We start from the raw sequence: 14,435 nt of genomic DNA, 5'->3' as shown, positions 1-14,435 counted from the left end.
GTAAAATCACATTAAAGTAAGGCTGTTGAATCAATGGGGATTTAGTGAGTCAAATCCTCTGTATATTTCATTGAATTAAATGGGCCTACTCAAACCGTGACTTACTTTAGCACAGTTAAGTCACAGTTAGAGTATGCCCATTTAAATCAATGGAACATACAGAAGAGTTGACTCACTAAATCACCACTTCAATGGACCTCCTTTGATGTGATTTCCTATACTAAGCAACAGGAATTTGACCAGTGTGTTGCCATCAGTTAGCAAGGCCAACCTTCTACATGAGGCTGCTTTGAAGGGAGGCACAATTTGTACAGAACAGGGCCACTGAAATATTGACTCATACAGCCAGATGTTTACGTATTATGCCAAACTGTAGAAGAGCTGCACTGGCAACCTGGCCATTTCCAGGCTCAATTCAAAGTACACTTCGAAGCTCTAAACAACTTGAAAGTCAAATACCTTTGCATATCTCCAAATGTCTCTATGAAAGATATGCTGATTGACACCAAAGGAGAAGAATGTCTGTATTAGGAGAATGTGCTTCCAAAACACGTCTACCTAGGCCCTGCCCTACAATCTTTTTGCTGCCAGCTGTTTGAGGCTGTCATTAACTTTATTTTATCTTAATGTGGTTTTTTTTGTCTGATGTTTATTAGTCAATTCTGCACTCTGAAATACTGGCTTAAGATGAACTAAAATATGAACTAAAATGTGAATTTCGCAAAAATGAGTCGAACGTTTTCTATCAATTCTAGGAAAATCCAAAGCATTTGTAAACTGCTATCTTTCGACAACTTTAAGAAGTTCAAAACATCATTAACTATTCTATTAATGTTAAGTACAGCTCAGCTGGAATGAGTTTCTTCCATGTTTTTCCCTTTCCTCCATCCTTCAAACAAGTCCTAGGAATCCTAGTTTTGGGAAATGCCTGTCATCTTACCACCCATCAACCTTTTTCTGCAGATCCCCACATCCTCCCTTCCATTCATACACTAAAAGATATATATATAAAACATGTTTGCGAGCATGTATTTTATACACACCCATACACATACACAGAGAGAGAGAGACAGAGAGAGAGATTCTCCACTCACCCATTTCTTTAAATTCTTCATTGGCTAGTTCCAACCACGCCACATCCATGTAATTAAGGTCATAGCGACAGACACTCTCCGCCAGTGTTCGGATGTCAACATATCCAAGCTCAGGGGGCTCAGATCCTGAGGAAAGGATGTACTTCCGAGGCCTAGTAAACATGACGGCTTTTGTTTCAGACACAACCCTGGAAGTGCAGCAAACAGGAGGTGTTAATTTCATTGTTTCAATCCTGCTGAAGGTGGGAAAACTTCAGTCTTTCTGTGCAATTACTGCCAGAGGCTTCTACAAAGGATGGGGAGGGGGGGGGTTGAGGAAAATCTGAGCTCTTGTAGCTCTGTATGGAGGTGTGGTAGCAGTAATAAAAACATATTTAACTTTACCTTTATTGAAAAGATTCAAACTCTGCCTTTCCACTTAAAATATCTTCAAGGCAGGTTGTGACACATTTCAAGTGATATCAACATCACAGTATTATGCAGAAAATGGGAATGAGGAGGGAGGAATCTATACTTCGAGAAGTGTTAATTTCACTATCATGTTGCATAAACTAACAATGAACCCTGCACAAATTGCAAAGCAAAAATATACTGAAAATGAAGCAAAGAAAAAAAAAGGAAATAATATTTCACTTTAGATACAGAACAATCACTTTACAATACACAGTTTCAGCAAATGAATAAGATGCCTCCGAATTCAAGTGCTTTCAATGTCATTTGATGATGCCTGAATAGATCCATGAAGACCCATTTGACAATCAATACAGCGAGTCCTTCTATTGTTCTAGAAACTGTAAGGATGGCATCTTACTGAGACATACAAACTGAAATTCTTAATCTTCTGCTCTCCATAATGATGTGGTACAGAATGACAAAAAGGTATTAAAGGGCACCTATAAAATTTTAAGAGCATTGCTCAGCTCCAACACAGCTAAAGAGCCTAGTGCAGCAGTCCCCAACCTTTTTGGAACCACGGACCGGGGAGGGCGGCTCTGTGTGCGGGTGGGCAGGGGCACCCCCGTGCTTGCAGGTGGGCATGCCACGCTTGCGGGTGGGCCTGCCATGCTTGTGGGGGGTGCGCCACACTTGTGGGGGGGGGTGCCCCGCTTGTGGGGGGCTTGTCACAAGCATGGCACACCCACCCCGCAAGCGCAGCACACACCCAAGCACAGCACACCGAACCACGATCGCAGCACACCCACCCGCAAACACAGGGGATATCCCTGCCCACCCACCTCCACCAGTGGAGTGGTGGAGATCCGTCTCCATGGCCCAGTCCTGGGAAGCCCACAGACCGGGGTTGGGGACCCCTGGCCTCGTGCACCGAAAATTCCCATACACTCAAGGAAGTATTTTTCCCATGCCAAGAAAACTGCACAAAACGTAGGAAGAAAGCAGGATGTGAACATGAAAATTCATGTTGAGACTATCAATGTTCTCCACCAGCCTAATGCACTGAGTACATCTAGTGCTGGATGGGTTAGTGAGGAATATAGATGTGTTAAGCCTTTCATGCTCTCTCATTGTGTGGATGCTACGCCTGCTGTGGAACTGTACTGTGGCCACATTTTATACCTTGACTTTAATGAATCTGCCACAATCCTCAAAGTTCAGCTATTTTTAAAAGGTTATATAAAACAGTTCTAAAAATAGAGAAAGCAGGAAAACTAAGTAGCTCACATCCCACTTGGTAATCTAGGAAATTTATTTCTGTAGTTACATTACTCTAAGAGAAATTGGACACCTGCAAAAAATTCTTACCTTGACTAAAAGATGTGTAAGCAGGACAGTATGAAGCATTAGAGTGTAAAAAGATGAAGGTGGAACAACAGACAAGCAACTATGGTTGAAAATCAATGTTTTCTAAAGTGTTTGTAAACCACGCTCTTCCTGCCTGAATCTAAATTGAATGAGTCAGATTTATATGGCTCAGAAGACTTGGACATGACAAAAATAAACTTTAGAGTGTAGGCTATAAAGCACTTTCAAAATGAATTATTCAGCCATAGATCTGCTTTGTAACATTAGGCCACATTTCTAAGCTGGACATGAACAATGAGTTAATTTAGGCTGCAGTCACATGAAAAAATCATGGGACAATCACGCTGAGAACAAGGGCTGAAGGTTACGGACAGTGAATTTTATACATTTATCTACAACATTTAACAAAGAAACCCTATATTTCACAATGAGAAAAGCTCCCAGCAATGTCTGTTATGGAACTTTTGGGCTCCTTTATGTTTGGACTTCATATCCAGTGGTCTGTATTCAAATCTCAGTAGAAAGGAGTTATGGAGATGAACCACAGTTTACCTTTAAAATACAGATAATGCATAGCATTGGTTCCAGGTTAAATTCCAAGCATCTTACTTAAAAGAGTCAAGGAGTAGGGAAATTTTGCCTAAGACGTATGAGAACTGTGACAAGTAAGAGCAGACAGCAATGGGCTGGCTGGTTATAAGGCAGATTCCTACAGATACAGTATCTATTCTGCTATCTAAATGAATGAACAATGGAGGGGACACATTTGTGTAAAGGTACACTCAAAATGATCTAGTTCTGGTTGAATTTTATTTTTCAGAATAGGTTGCTGTGGTTGATTTTGTTGATGAATCTGGTTATTCTGTGTACAAATAACAAACACTGAGATTTCCCAAAGGCCAAGTGGAAGACAGGTATGCAACAACATAAGAGACTGTGCTTGAAAACCACAGGAAGGTTTGGAAGTTAGACATTCCACAGGCCCCCGGTGATCATTTATACTTCCCAACATTTGAGCACTTTCAGCAACAACTACCAAGATGGAGCTTTTCAGCAGAGATATAGAAATGGTCACACAATTCACACCACAACCTGACTGGAGTCACCTATTACATGTTCCATATCTAGAGTTGCAGGAGGAGGAAAAAAAATAATGCAAATTCCGTGCTGAAAAGACTGAACCAACTTTCCTGTAACATTTGAATGATGCCACATGGGTCACAGGATACACTATCAACCCTTGTCTAGGAGAAGACCCTTTTCAAAGAGTGAACAGAACTCTTCCTGCTAACAGAGTTTCTATAAGGAAGCACACAGCTTTGCCATTAAAGGTGCTTAATTCATGAGTGAAACTGCTGTGGAGAAATGCTTTGGTTCAAAAAGCTGTAGCGCTTGATCTGCTGGACAAAATCAGTCAGCTGGGAAGAGCTTTATGACAAATAGTAGCCTGGAAATACTATGGATGAGTAACCCAACAGGTTGTTTCACACGACATGCTTGGGACAGCTTACTGATACAACCACAATTAACTCCTTTATTCCTTTCCTGTTTGCCAAACTGCACAGAACAACCGAAGAATTATCTCAAAGGAAGAGGGAGTGCTTGTCCCTCCTCCTCTCAGAAATTACTAGTTAGGGTAGTAGATACACATCCTAGAAGTTCCTGTCCTTGCTGATTCTAGGTCCATCAACTTAAATGCACTTCAGTAGAAAAGAAAAATGCAGACTTTGCGATGTGCTGAAGAAGTGAGGCAGATAGCTTTGCTGTTTTTCTTAACGGCTGCACCAAACTATACCTGGCTACTGGTTCTGGGATAGTCCCGGGACTGACTGGCACCTGAACACCCTTCTCCCATTCTTGTCTCCATGGATCTGCCAACACATAGTACTCATCAGGGTTCAGTTGGTAAGAATCAGGCAGCTTCATGGCAGTGATCAGGTCTGTTCTGAACACCTGTAAAGAATACAAGTAAGAAAAAACAAGGGAAAGGGATGAGACACTGACATTTGATATTTACACTCAGTGATTCACAGCTTCAGGGTAACCATGGAGCACAGTACACACCAAGGTCATTGTATCAGCACTAAACTAACACAGCTTATTAAGAGGCCAACTGGTTAACCACTTCAGCTGGCTGAAACAGAGGGGGGGCACCAACACATTACTGGGATTCAGAACCCACAGTTTTATTACTCGCCCTCCTTAATTCACATGACAATGCTGTGCAAAGTGACCAGAGCTTCTCACCAATGTAAAAGGCAGATGTTCACAGCCTCTTTTAACACCCCTGCAGAACAAAGCTATCTCAGCACTGGCTATATTACTTGCATCTTCATTTTAAGATAAGCTTAGCGCCCAGATCTGATCACATCCCTATAACCTAAATGGTATAGCACATGTTCTGCGTCTTTCAAGATACCAGGCTCAATTTCTGACTAGCAAAGATCTCTGCTTGAAAGTACCTGTCAGACCAAATCAGCATAAAGCCGCTTCTAACCATGTATGTCCACAAAGCATTGTCTGGAAATTCTGAAATTCTGATGCTGCAATAATTTCTCTAAAATATATTAAATCACATTATCAACTTTGTTGGGAGAAAGATACGTCCATTGCGTGACTGGCAGCAAGCAACTGCTTTAGAAATACTCCACTAAATTCATTCTTGATGTCTAAATGACAAGATCACATTGCCTTCCTAAAATCCAACGTTCCTATAAACCAGGCTTGTCCAACCTGCGGCCCGAGGGCCGCATGCGGCCCAGGTCAGCTCATAATGCAGCCCAGTGCAATTTTTTATTTTTAAAAAAATTCCAAAGTTTCAAGTTACACTGCCGGCACTTGCGGCCGAATGCAGCTGGGGCACATCACAACGATAGGGGGGGAGAGAGGGAAGGAAGGAAGGAGCGGGAAGGACGGGGAGAGGGGGCTGCGTGACTGCATTGCGCCATCCCCGTCAATAGGTGGACCCCCTCACGGCCCCATAAAGCCACTGGAGTCGAAGCTGGCAGCCTCTGCTGTCTGAGATCGCAGCTGCTGGTAAGCATGCTTGGAGCAGGGCTGCGGAGGACGGCTAGGGCTGCCCCCCCATGCGTCCCAAACCAAATGTATGTGCGGCCCAAACAAAATTTTCATCTTCTAATGTGGCCCAGGGAAGGTGAAATGTTGGACACCCCTGATATAAACAATTATCCCAAGAACAGCTCCAATAAATAAAAGACAGTAAAGCAGCAGAGCACTGTGCCTCATAACCTAGGATCACAGGTAGATTCTCGCAGCGACTTCATCACAGACATTTTGAATGGAGGACACATTGTTTAAATTTGTGCTCATACAACAAATTCACGGACAAGAGTAAAGTTATGGACTATAACTCCCAGAATACGAGGGGGTTCTGATAAGTATTGAGCCTTTCCCAAAACAAATTGAGCTAGGAAGCTATAAATTGCAGGGTGTATTGGCCAATTGGTCTGCATTCAATGGTGCAAAAATCAACTACCTATGATTTTAACTTATCTTTCATGTTCAGGTCCAAAGTGAACACGGTGGCACCTCCAGAAAAGTTCAATGTGGTCCTATACTCTTGTATAGGACCATAATCAAGTTCCTGTTTCTCCAAGGGAAAGGTGCAAAGCAGATCCATGATGAAATGTCACCAACTATGGGTGACAGTGGCCCTTCATATGCAACAGTTAACCGTTGGGTTGTCAATTTTAAAACTGGCCATTTCGGTGTTGAAAGTGGGAAACACAGTGGAAGGCCTGTTTCTGTCTCTGTGCCTGCAAATGTGAAAGCCATCCATGACATGATCATGGAGGACCGCCGAATATCAGCCAAAAGTATTGCTATATATCTGAGAATATCACATGAGAGAGTTGGTGCCATTATCCATAACGACTTGGAAATGAGAAAGCTGGCAGCAAAGTGGATCCCCAAACTTTTGAAAACCGAACAAAAGAGAAAACGTATGGCGTCATTGGTGGCTGTTTTGGAACATTTTGCAAGAAAGGAGTCAGATTTCCTGGGCAAACTGGTAACTGGTCATGAGACATGGATCTACTGTTATGATCCTTAGACAAACGAACAGTCTAAGGAATGGAGGCACAGTGGTTCCCCCAGGCCAAAGAAGTTCCAAGTGCAAAGGTCGGTGCAGAAGCAAATGGCAACAGTTTTTTTGGGATAAGAAGGGAGTTCTGCTGGTGGACTACCTCCAACAGGGTTCAACCATCAAGGCAAAATATTACTGTGCCTTATTGACGAAGCTGAGGCGAAACATCAAGGAAAGCTCTCCAAAGGTGTCATCCTGTTGCATGACAACGCCTCGGCACACACTGCAGGTGAAACGAAGGCAAAACTGACGTCCTTAGGCTTCCAAGTGATGCCCCATCCACCCCATTCTCCCGACCTGGCTCCTTCTGACTATTATCTGTTCCCCAAACTCAAAAAACACCTAAAGGGACAATGATTTGGGAGTCTTCTGGAGGCCACTAATGCTGCATATGAGTGGTTACATCAGCAGTCGGAAGAATTTTATTTGCAGGGACTTAAAAAGCTGCAGGACAGATGTTGCAAGTGCATTGACTTCCTGGGGGAATATGTAGAATAGTGTGGCAGTTACAGCTCCCTAGCTCAATTTTTTCTGGGAAAGGCTCAATACTTATCAGCACCCCCTCGTACCACAGTCCCCATGACCACCAATTATGCTGGTTATGGAATTCTAGGAGTTGGATACAAAAAAGAACTTTCCCCAACACTATGAGAGGCAAGATTAACTCTATCAAGACAAACTATGGCTTTCAGTGTTCTTCCTGCATGAGGTCAATATTTGCTCTAACCAAAGCCTCATTCGTGAACCTTCTCTGCATGTTTATAGGCACAGCTATAGGTTCACAGGTTCTTTATTCAGACCTTCTGTAATCCCACAGATTCCAAAGGTGCAGAGCTGGAAGGAAATTTAATAAAGGAGACATGGCCAATTATCATAGCCTCCCTTCCCTATTCATGTATTATGAACATCTGGGGGCCTTTATAAACAGGCTTTAAAGAACAGCTACTTCCCACATGTGAATTCCTTATGTTGAAAGTTAGGATGCTAGTAGAAAAAGCCTAATTAGCTAAGAATTTAGTTAGAGGACTCAGAAATCTAATTTACTTTAGAAAAGGGCAAAACTGAAATAGTTAAACATTCAGACATTCATTTTAAATTCTAGAAGAAAATGACATAAATTACTACAGGTGACACAATTCCTCTACTACAATTTCATTGTTTCCTCCTCCAAAAATTTGTTCTTTTTGTAGTTTAGGCTGTTTTCCCCAACATGGCAACCTGATCTCTCACCTCTTCTTCCCCACCCCACTGTTAGTAGGATTGTATATTTCCAGTATGTGTTATTTTTAAGAAGTGTTACTAAAAGGTACAGATGACCCCTGATCTGTAATGGCTTAACAAACTGAGTTTCATAACCATCTGAGTATCAGCTAATGACCCTCCTAATGTCCAAAACTTACTTTTACAATAATGGTGACCAGTGCTATAAACGGGTGCATTTTCACCACATAGAATGACAGCAAGATAGTTCAGGCGGGAGGTGAAAGAGGGCAACGGAAGTCAGAGGGAGCACTCAGCAAGCAAGAGAATAGAGCTGAGAAGAAGTGTACAGAAATTGAGGATCGAGGGCAACACCCAGGAAGCAAATCAGAGAAAGTGGGGCAGACAGCAGAGAATGGGGAACAGGGTCCAGCCAGCAAGCTAGAGAAAGGTGTAAAGGGGAAATGAGAAAACAGATGAGCCGCTGCCAGGGAAGTGTTAAGTGTCATGGGGAAGGGGGGGTGTTATAGCATTTACTTTAATATTTTTTAACAACTGGTGTCAACTCCCAGCACCATCTGCCCCCCAAAAAACCCTGATTCCCCAAAAGCTTTTATGCTATTCATGTTTCAAACACCACAAATTGTTTACATGAGTTGAAAAGAGCTGGTAAAGAGCTACATCTTTACTCCACTGATTCAGTACTATACTGAAGTACAGCACTAAATGGGTATAAAGATCCATTAGCAAATCATGGCTGGTGGAGTTTTAATCAGAAATATTTTTGAGTCATTCTGAACTTTGAAATATGCAAAGCCATTTTTTGCACTACATAATAGCTGTATCATCTGCCTCCCCCAACCTATTAGAATTAAAAACTGAGGTTGAAAGGAGACATCCAGTGTCACAATATAGAGTGAACTGGGGGGGGGGGAGAGGAAAGATATACAGAATATTCTTAGATTCCTTGCATTAGTATGGCTCTGTTGTTAAAAGCTGAGTGGTACCTAATTAAAATCTGCTTTTAAAATTGGAGTTTTTGGATTTCTCTGCTCCTCCTACTCATCTCTGGAAAGGGGGCTCCAGGATCCTCTCTCACACATAGGTACACCTTAATTCTCTGTTTTTTCCACTCTGTTACTGGCTACTCTCACGTGGCAGCAGCAATTTCATACTTCAACCATAAAACTTACAACAAAAAAGCACCCCTCTCTGCTCTTGCTGCTGCCACAAATCAGCTCCCTTTCTCATTCGCCCATCTGTGGCTCTGGCTTTTTCTGTGCCTTCGCTATTGGTTTCAGCCACAGCAAAACACATCAGCTAAAATGATTAAAAGCTCCTGAAGTTGCAGTAAACATTAAACTACTTAGGACTAAATTAAGTCGCCACACAAATTGCATTTGGTGCTCACAGGGTGGAACGTTACTAGATTAACATAATGTATTAAAAATAACTAGTTTATTCCAAGCTCTACTTAAAAGTCAATGTACTGTATAAGAACTTGTACATGTGAAAAGTGAGCAGAGACCCTAAGCTGTTGTATTTTAATATCACCCTGCATGGCACAGTCAATCATGCCAAGATTTGGGCTAATTTAAGCATACAAATTATGGCAGAATACAAATGTGTTCCATTCCTCTGCCTGATCTTGAGAATAAGTATCCTCAGCTCTGTGAGAGCCTAAACCAGGGGCTCCCAAACTGTGTGCCATGCCTACAGGGGGCACCGTGAAACCCAGGCAGGGGCACCATGGGAAAAGGGATGGAACACAGAGCTATGAAGGCTACACAGTACAGAGGAGCTGTTCATAGCTCTATGTCTAACAGGAAGTGGAGGCTATGTACCTGCCTCTCCTTTCCCCATCTCTATGGTCCTTGGTGGATGTGCTTTGCCCAGGAGCCTCGGGAGTTTCCTATGTCAGGACCTGGACTCTTAGGGATATTTGAAGGGGGAGGAGATGGGATGGCTGGGGGAGGGGGAGTCAAGATCCTGTTCCTGGTGGGAGAGAGAGCTCTGATGGCTCCTCTGAGCAAGTGAAGCCACTGCCAGTGGGCAGAAAAGGAAGGGAGCCGTGAGGTCAAAATGTTTGGGAACCACTGGCCTAAAACACAGTGAAGCCATTGCTCCAAAGGTTACAGGGTAGAAGTAAGTCACAATTCACGGCCAGTTGATCATCAGCAAAGCAAAAATGCCACACCCCAAACTGGCCACCAGAAGACATGGTCCAGATAATGGCTTTTGTAATTTAAGCAATATATCAGTCAGGCAGTTTGTAGCCAAAAATCTTCTTGAAGCCCTATATTGATCAACACAGCACCATGTGTGACCCAGAGTAAAAAAACAACAACCCTCCTTTATGCCTACAGTTCAGACTTTGCTCTGAACATGAAGAATTTATAAAACCAGTATAACATCTTGGAAGTTGTAAGAAGTTATCAGCCACAAGAATGCAGGGAAGGGGCCACTACCCCAGCATATGTCATGACTTAGAGAGCCACACATCTGGATCCAACAACTATAATTCTGCACTTGCCTGCACTTGATTGAATCTGATTTTTCACTTCTCATCAGCAAAATGAAAAAAAAAAAAACACCTAGTGGCAAGCATTTAAAAAGAGCAAGACTACGCATGCCTTCTCCCCACACTCTGGAGAACAAAGTATTACAAAGTAAAACAAATAATTCATGCTCAGAACTCCCATTTTCAAGCCTCTGCATTAACAGTAACTTCTGAATGTCATGTGGAACAAAAGGATATTTGCCAACAGCTTAAGAAATGGAGGTGGGGATAGAAGCTAGATAATTTTGCTACAGACAGAAAAAAATGAATCCACCCATGCAGTGTCACGAGTGTGCCACCACTCTTAAACATTTCACATGAAACCTCTTTGGTTTATGAACTACACAGCGAACATGGAACGCTACACACTCCATACACTTATAAAGCTGGAAACAAATTGTTTGGGGACAGTACAGAGGGCTGAAATTTTGTTTATCTCGCTGCAATCCTCAAACTGCTTATAGATTCATTCCAAGCAGTTTACATGCTCTAGCATAAATGCTTGGAGTATTTCTATGTTTTTCCCCAAACACTGTCAGGGTGACATACTGTACATGTATTTCAGATGTATTTCTTTATATAGCAAGACCCCTATATCAGTGGGATCAGTATCTGCAGTTTCACTTATCTGCAGTTTGCTGCAGCCCAATATGCAACATACAAGGTGCCCCTTGTGTTTTTTGCTCCGCTCCTTTGCATGTTGAATATAGCAAGGGTCCACAACCCCCAGTCCGCAGCCGGTGCCGGTCCATGGCCTGGGCCAGACTGGGTCGCGGAGACAGATCTCCCCCACCCCCCACAACTCCCACACACACAGCCCCTTTGCGCATGTGCATGAGTGCGCATCCCTGCCCCGCATGCGCCCCTTCCCCTTCGAGCATGCATTTGAGTGCACCTGCATGAGCATGCCCCGCTCCTTTGCACAATCATGGGGGGTACCCCGCCTTTCCTTCACACAGACCTCATCTGCTCCCAACCTGTCTGCAGTATCAAAAAGGTTGGGGACCACTGGTATATAGGGTTCCCTCATATCTGTGGTTTCAGGCATCCACAGTAGATTGTGGAAACAATTCCTTGCTGATACAGGGATCCTACTGTATACCTATCTGTCTTACTGCAAACTATGTCATTGCCTTTCCACTTCTGCACTATCACCATAACATCCACAAACTTCCCAGATCAGATATTTTGCAAACTGTGTAGGCTTGCTAGATATGAAGTTAAACCAAGTTTAATTCACTCTAGGTCTAATACTACCCATCTATGCAAAAACACCTAAAATATAAAAATATACTTGATTTTGCTGCTTGGACTGATACTAGGATATAGACAAAGTAAAAATAGGGATAAGTTCTCACAGAGAATGCTCCCATTTCCCATCAATAACAACCAAACTCAAAAGAGGGACAGACAAGGTTACAGAGTTATTTGCCTAAAAAGGTGCATACTTTAAAGAAGTTGGAATATTAATTACTCCTGTTTCCTTAAAGAATTCTGCACCCACTCTTTTTTCCAGTGTTCCAGAGAAAGCGACCTCAGAACTCTTAATCCCCTTTCTTTACATTAGGAATAGAGAAGATGTGGCTTTCCAGATGTCATTCAAGTGCAACTTCCATCAACTGTCATCAGCAAGGCCAGTAGCAACAGCTGAAGACAACTGCAGTCCAATACTATGTGGTGGACCACAGAGTCCCCCTGACCTTCCCTAGGTAAAGATGCTGATCTAACGTTTTCTTTCTCTATCCCAGTAAGACTAGAATCAAGCTAAGAAAAAGCAATAGAGAGGTTATGATTAATTAAAAAAACATGAGCAAGCTCTTCACTACTCATACTGAAAAGCAACTGCATATCCCTGGCTATTCTGCCTAAGGCTGAAGGAAGCCAAAGTTCCTGAACATGTGTAAAAGTACAAAAAAGGTAAAAAAACATTGTATTTGGAGGGGAAGGGTGGCACTGTGAAGCTTTGTTATTTGGCAGCATCTACAAATGCTAAAAGAGATCACAGGCTTCTGAATGATATTGCTCTTATGCCAGGCACAAGCTTTTTTTATTAGTTTTAATAACTGTCTGGAAGGAAAAAACAGGGTGTGAACACTTTTAAGCTTGAACATTTGTGGTGAGTTATTTTGGCTACAAGACAAAGGAGGATTTAATGGAACATCAAGGATATAATTTCCAAGAGTCACAGCCTCCTACTGCAATCCCTGCTGCTCTGCAGACGCAATCAGCATGCCTAAAGCCAAGACTGTAGAATTACTGATCTCTGAAACAGTGACTGGACCAACACATAATTTATAGGAGCTGGTGCTACAGTCATCTTGCTTTCTTCTCCTGCGCCTCCCATCCCCCCCCTTTTTTTTTTATCATGTCCCTCATTCTAGAAGCCTGGAGAGCAAAAGACCATCTTGTCTATTAATGATCTTACTGATGTTACTTTGGGAATCTTCCCACTAAAAACTGGGCGCAAATACTTGAAAATATAAATATACAGTGGTGCCTCGCACAACGGGTGCCTCACACAACGATGAATTCACATAACGATGCCTTTTTCTGTTAAATTTGCCGCCTCACACAGGGATGTTTCCTATGGGGGATTTTCACACAACGATGTCTCTTCTTCGTTCCTGTAAAAGTGTCTTACAATGTTTGGAAGCCGTTTTAAATGGTTGCAATGGTTAGTCCATCTCCTGAAACCTATGCAAACTAATTTTGGTGTTGTTCTGACACTTCGTTAATTTATGGTAATTTTTTGTTTTTCCCCCTCATTGAAATGCATGGAGATCGGGAAGAGCTTTAAAAGGCAAATGGAGATCAAAGAGCCCTTTCCCGATCTCCCTTTTACAGGAGTGAAAAAGGACTTCGCAAAGCCATTGAAATGTATTGAGTTGGCTTCAATACATTCCAATGGAGGAAACATTGTTTCACACAGCGATGTTTCCTATGGGGATTTTCACTCAGAGATGGCAATCCGTTCCAATTGGAACGGATTAACTGGTTTTCAATGCATTCCTATGGGAAATGGTATTTCACAGAACGATGTTTCACACAACGTTGATTTTTTTGGAACCAATTAACATCGTTGTGTGAGGCACCACTGTATGGATATTTTAAAGTCAGCCTATTGGAATGTGTGGAATATCATCAAATAATGCAAGGAGGAAAGGAGAGAAAACCACTTGGAATGGAAACATACAGTTCCATCAGTCTCTTGATGTACAGAGAACCTTTATCAAATTCAGGAGAAGGATGGTTCATTTTTGTTCCAAGACCAAATTCTACTCTAATGAAGAGGACAATGCTTTCTTTCCATTCATTTCAATGAAAGAAACAGAATTCTGCACATATTCCTTTAAAGGTGCAATTCTCCCCACTACTGGAACAAATATAACCAGTCATGTTCATATTTTTAAAAGGTTACTTAACAGACTGTCTTCACCCGTATAAGCCCATCCCTATACTTTGGTCATCATCAGGAGCTGTACTCATATCCACACTAATTAGAATAGGGGAACTATGCAAAGCATTCCCTCTGGTGACCTTCCCACAGTGGAATTCCCTTCATGCTGCTTTGCACCTTACTTTTTAGGTGTGTTTCCTCATAAAAGCTTTACAATTTTTTTTGTTCAAACTAAGTCGTAGTTAAATTCATCTTCCCTGTCAACACATGAAAACTTGACATAATTCCTTCAGTTTCAAACAGTAAACTTCTTTGGCC

General features: G+C 42.2%; 1 protein-coding gene across 4 annotated transcripts in view; it reads right to left on the bottom strand.

Annotated features, from left to right (window-relative positions):
• Positions 1 to 14,435, bottom strand: part of JADE1 (jade family PHD finger 1) — a 74,946-nt gene that overhangs the window by 20,418 nt on the left and 40,093 nt on the right. For all 4 annotated transcript variants that reach the window (XM_020781528.3, XM_078376711.1, XM_020781527.3 and 1 more), the window contains 2 exons: positions 4,651 to 4,808; positions 1,095 to 1,282 (listed from right to left, as the gene is read on the bottom strand). In XM_020781528.3, coding sequence (XP_020637187.1) covers positions 1,095 to 1,282; positions 4,651 to 4,808 — 346 coding nt within the window. The remainder of the gene's footprint in view (positions 1 to 1,094; positions 1,283 to 4,650; positions 4,809 to 14,435) is intronic.

The sequence above is a fragment of the Pogona vitticeps genome, chromosome 5 (genome assembly GCF_051106095.1).
Source record: "Pogona vitticeps strain Pit_001003342236 chromosome 5, PviZW2.1, whole genome shotgun sequence".
Taxonomy (NCBI): domain Eukaryota; kingdom Metazoa; phylum Chordata; class Lepidosauria; order Squamata; family Agamidae; genus Pogona; species Pogona vitticeps.
The sequence above is the reverse complement of the archived record's forward strand: the minus strand, read 5'-3'. Positions and strand labels throughout refer to the sequence as shown.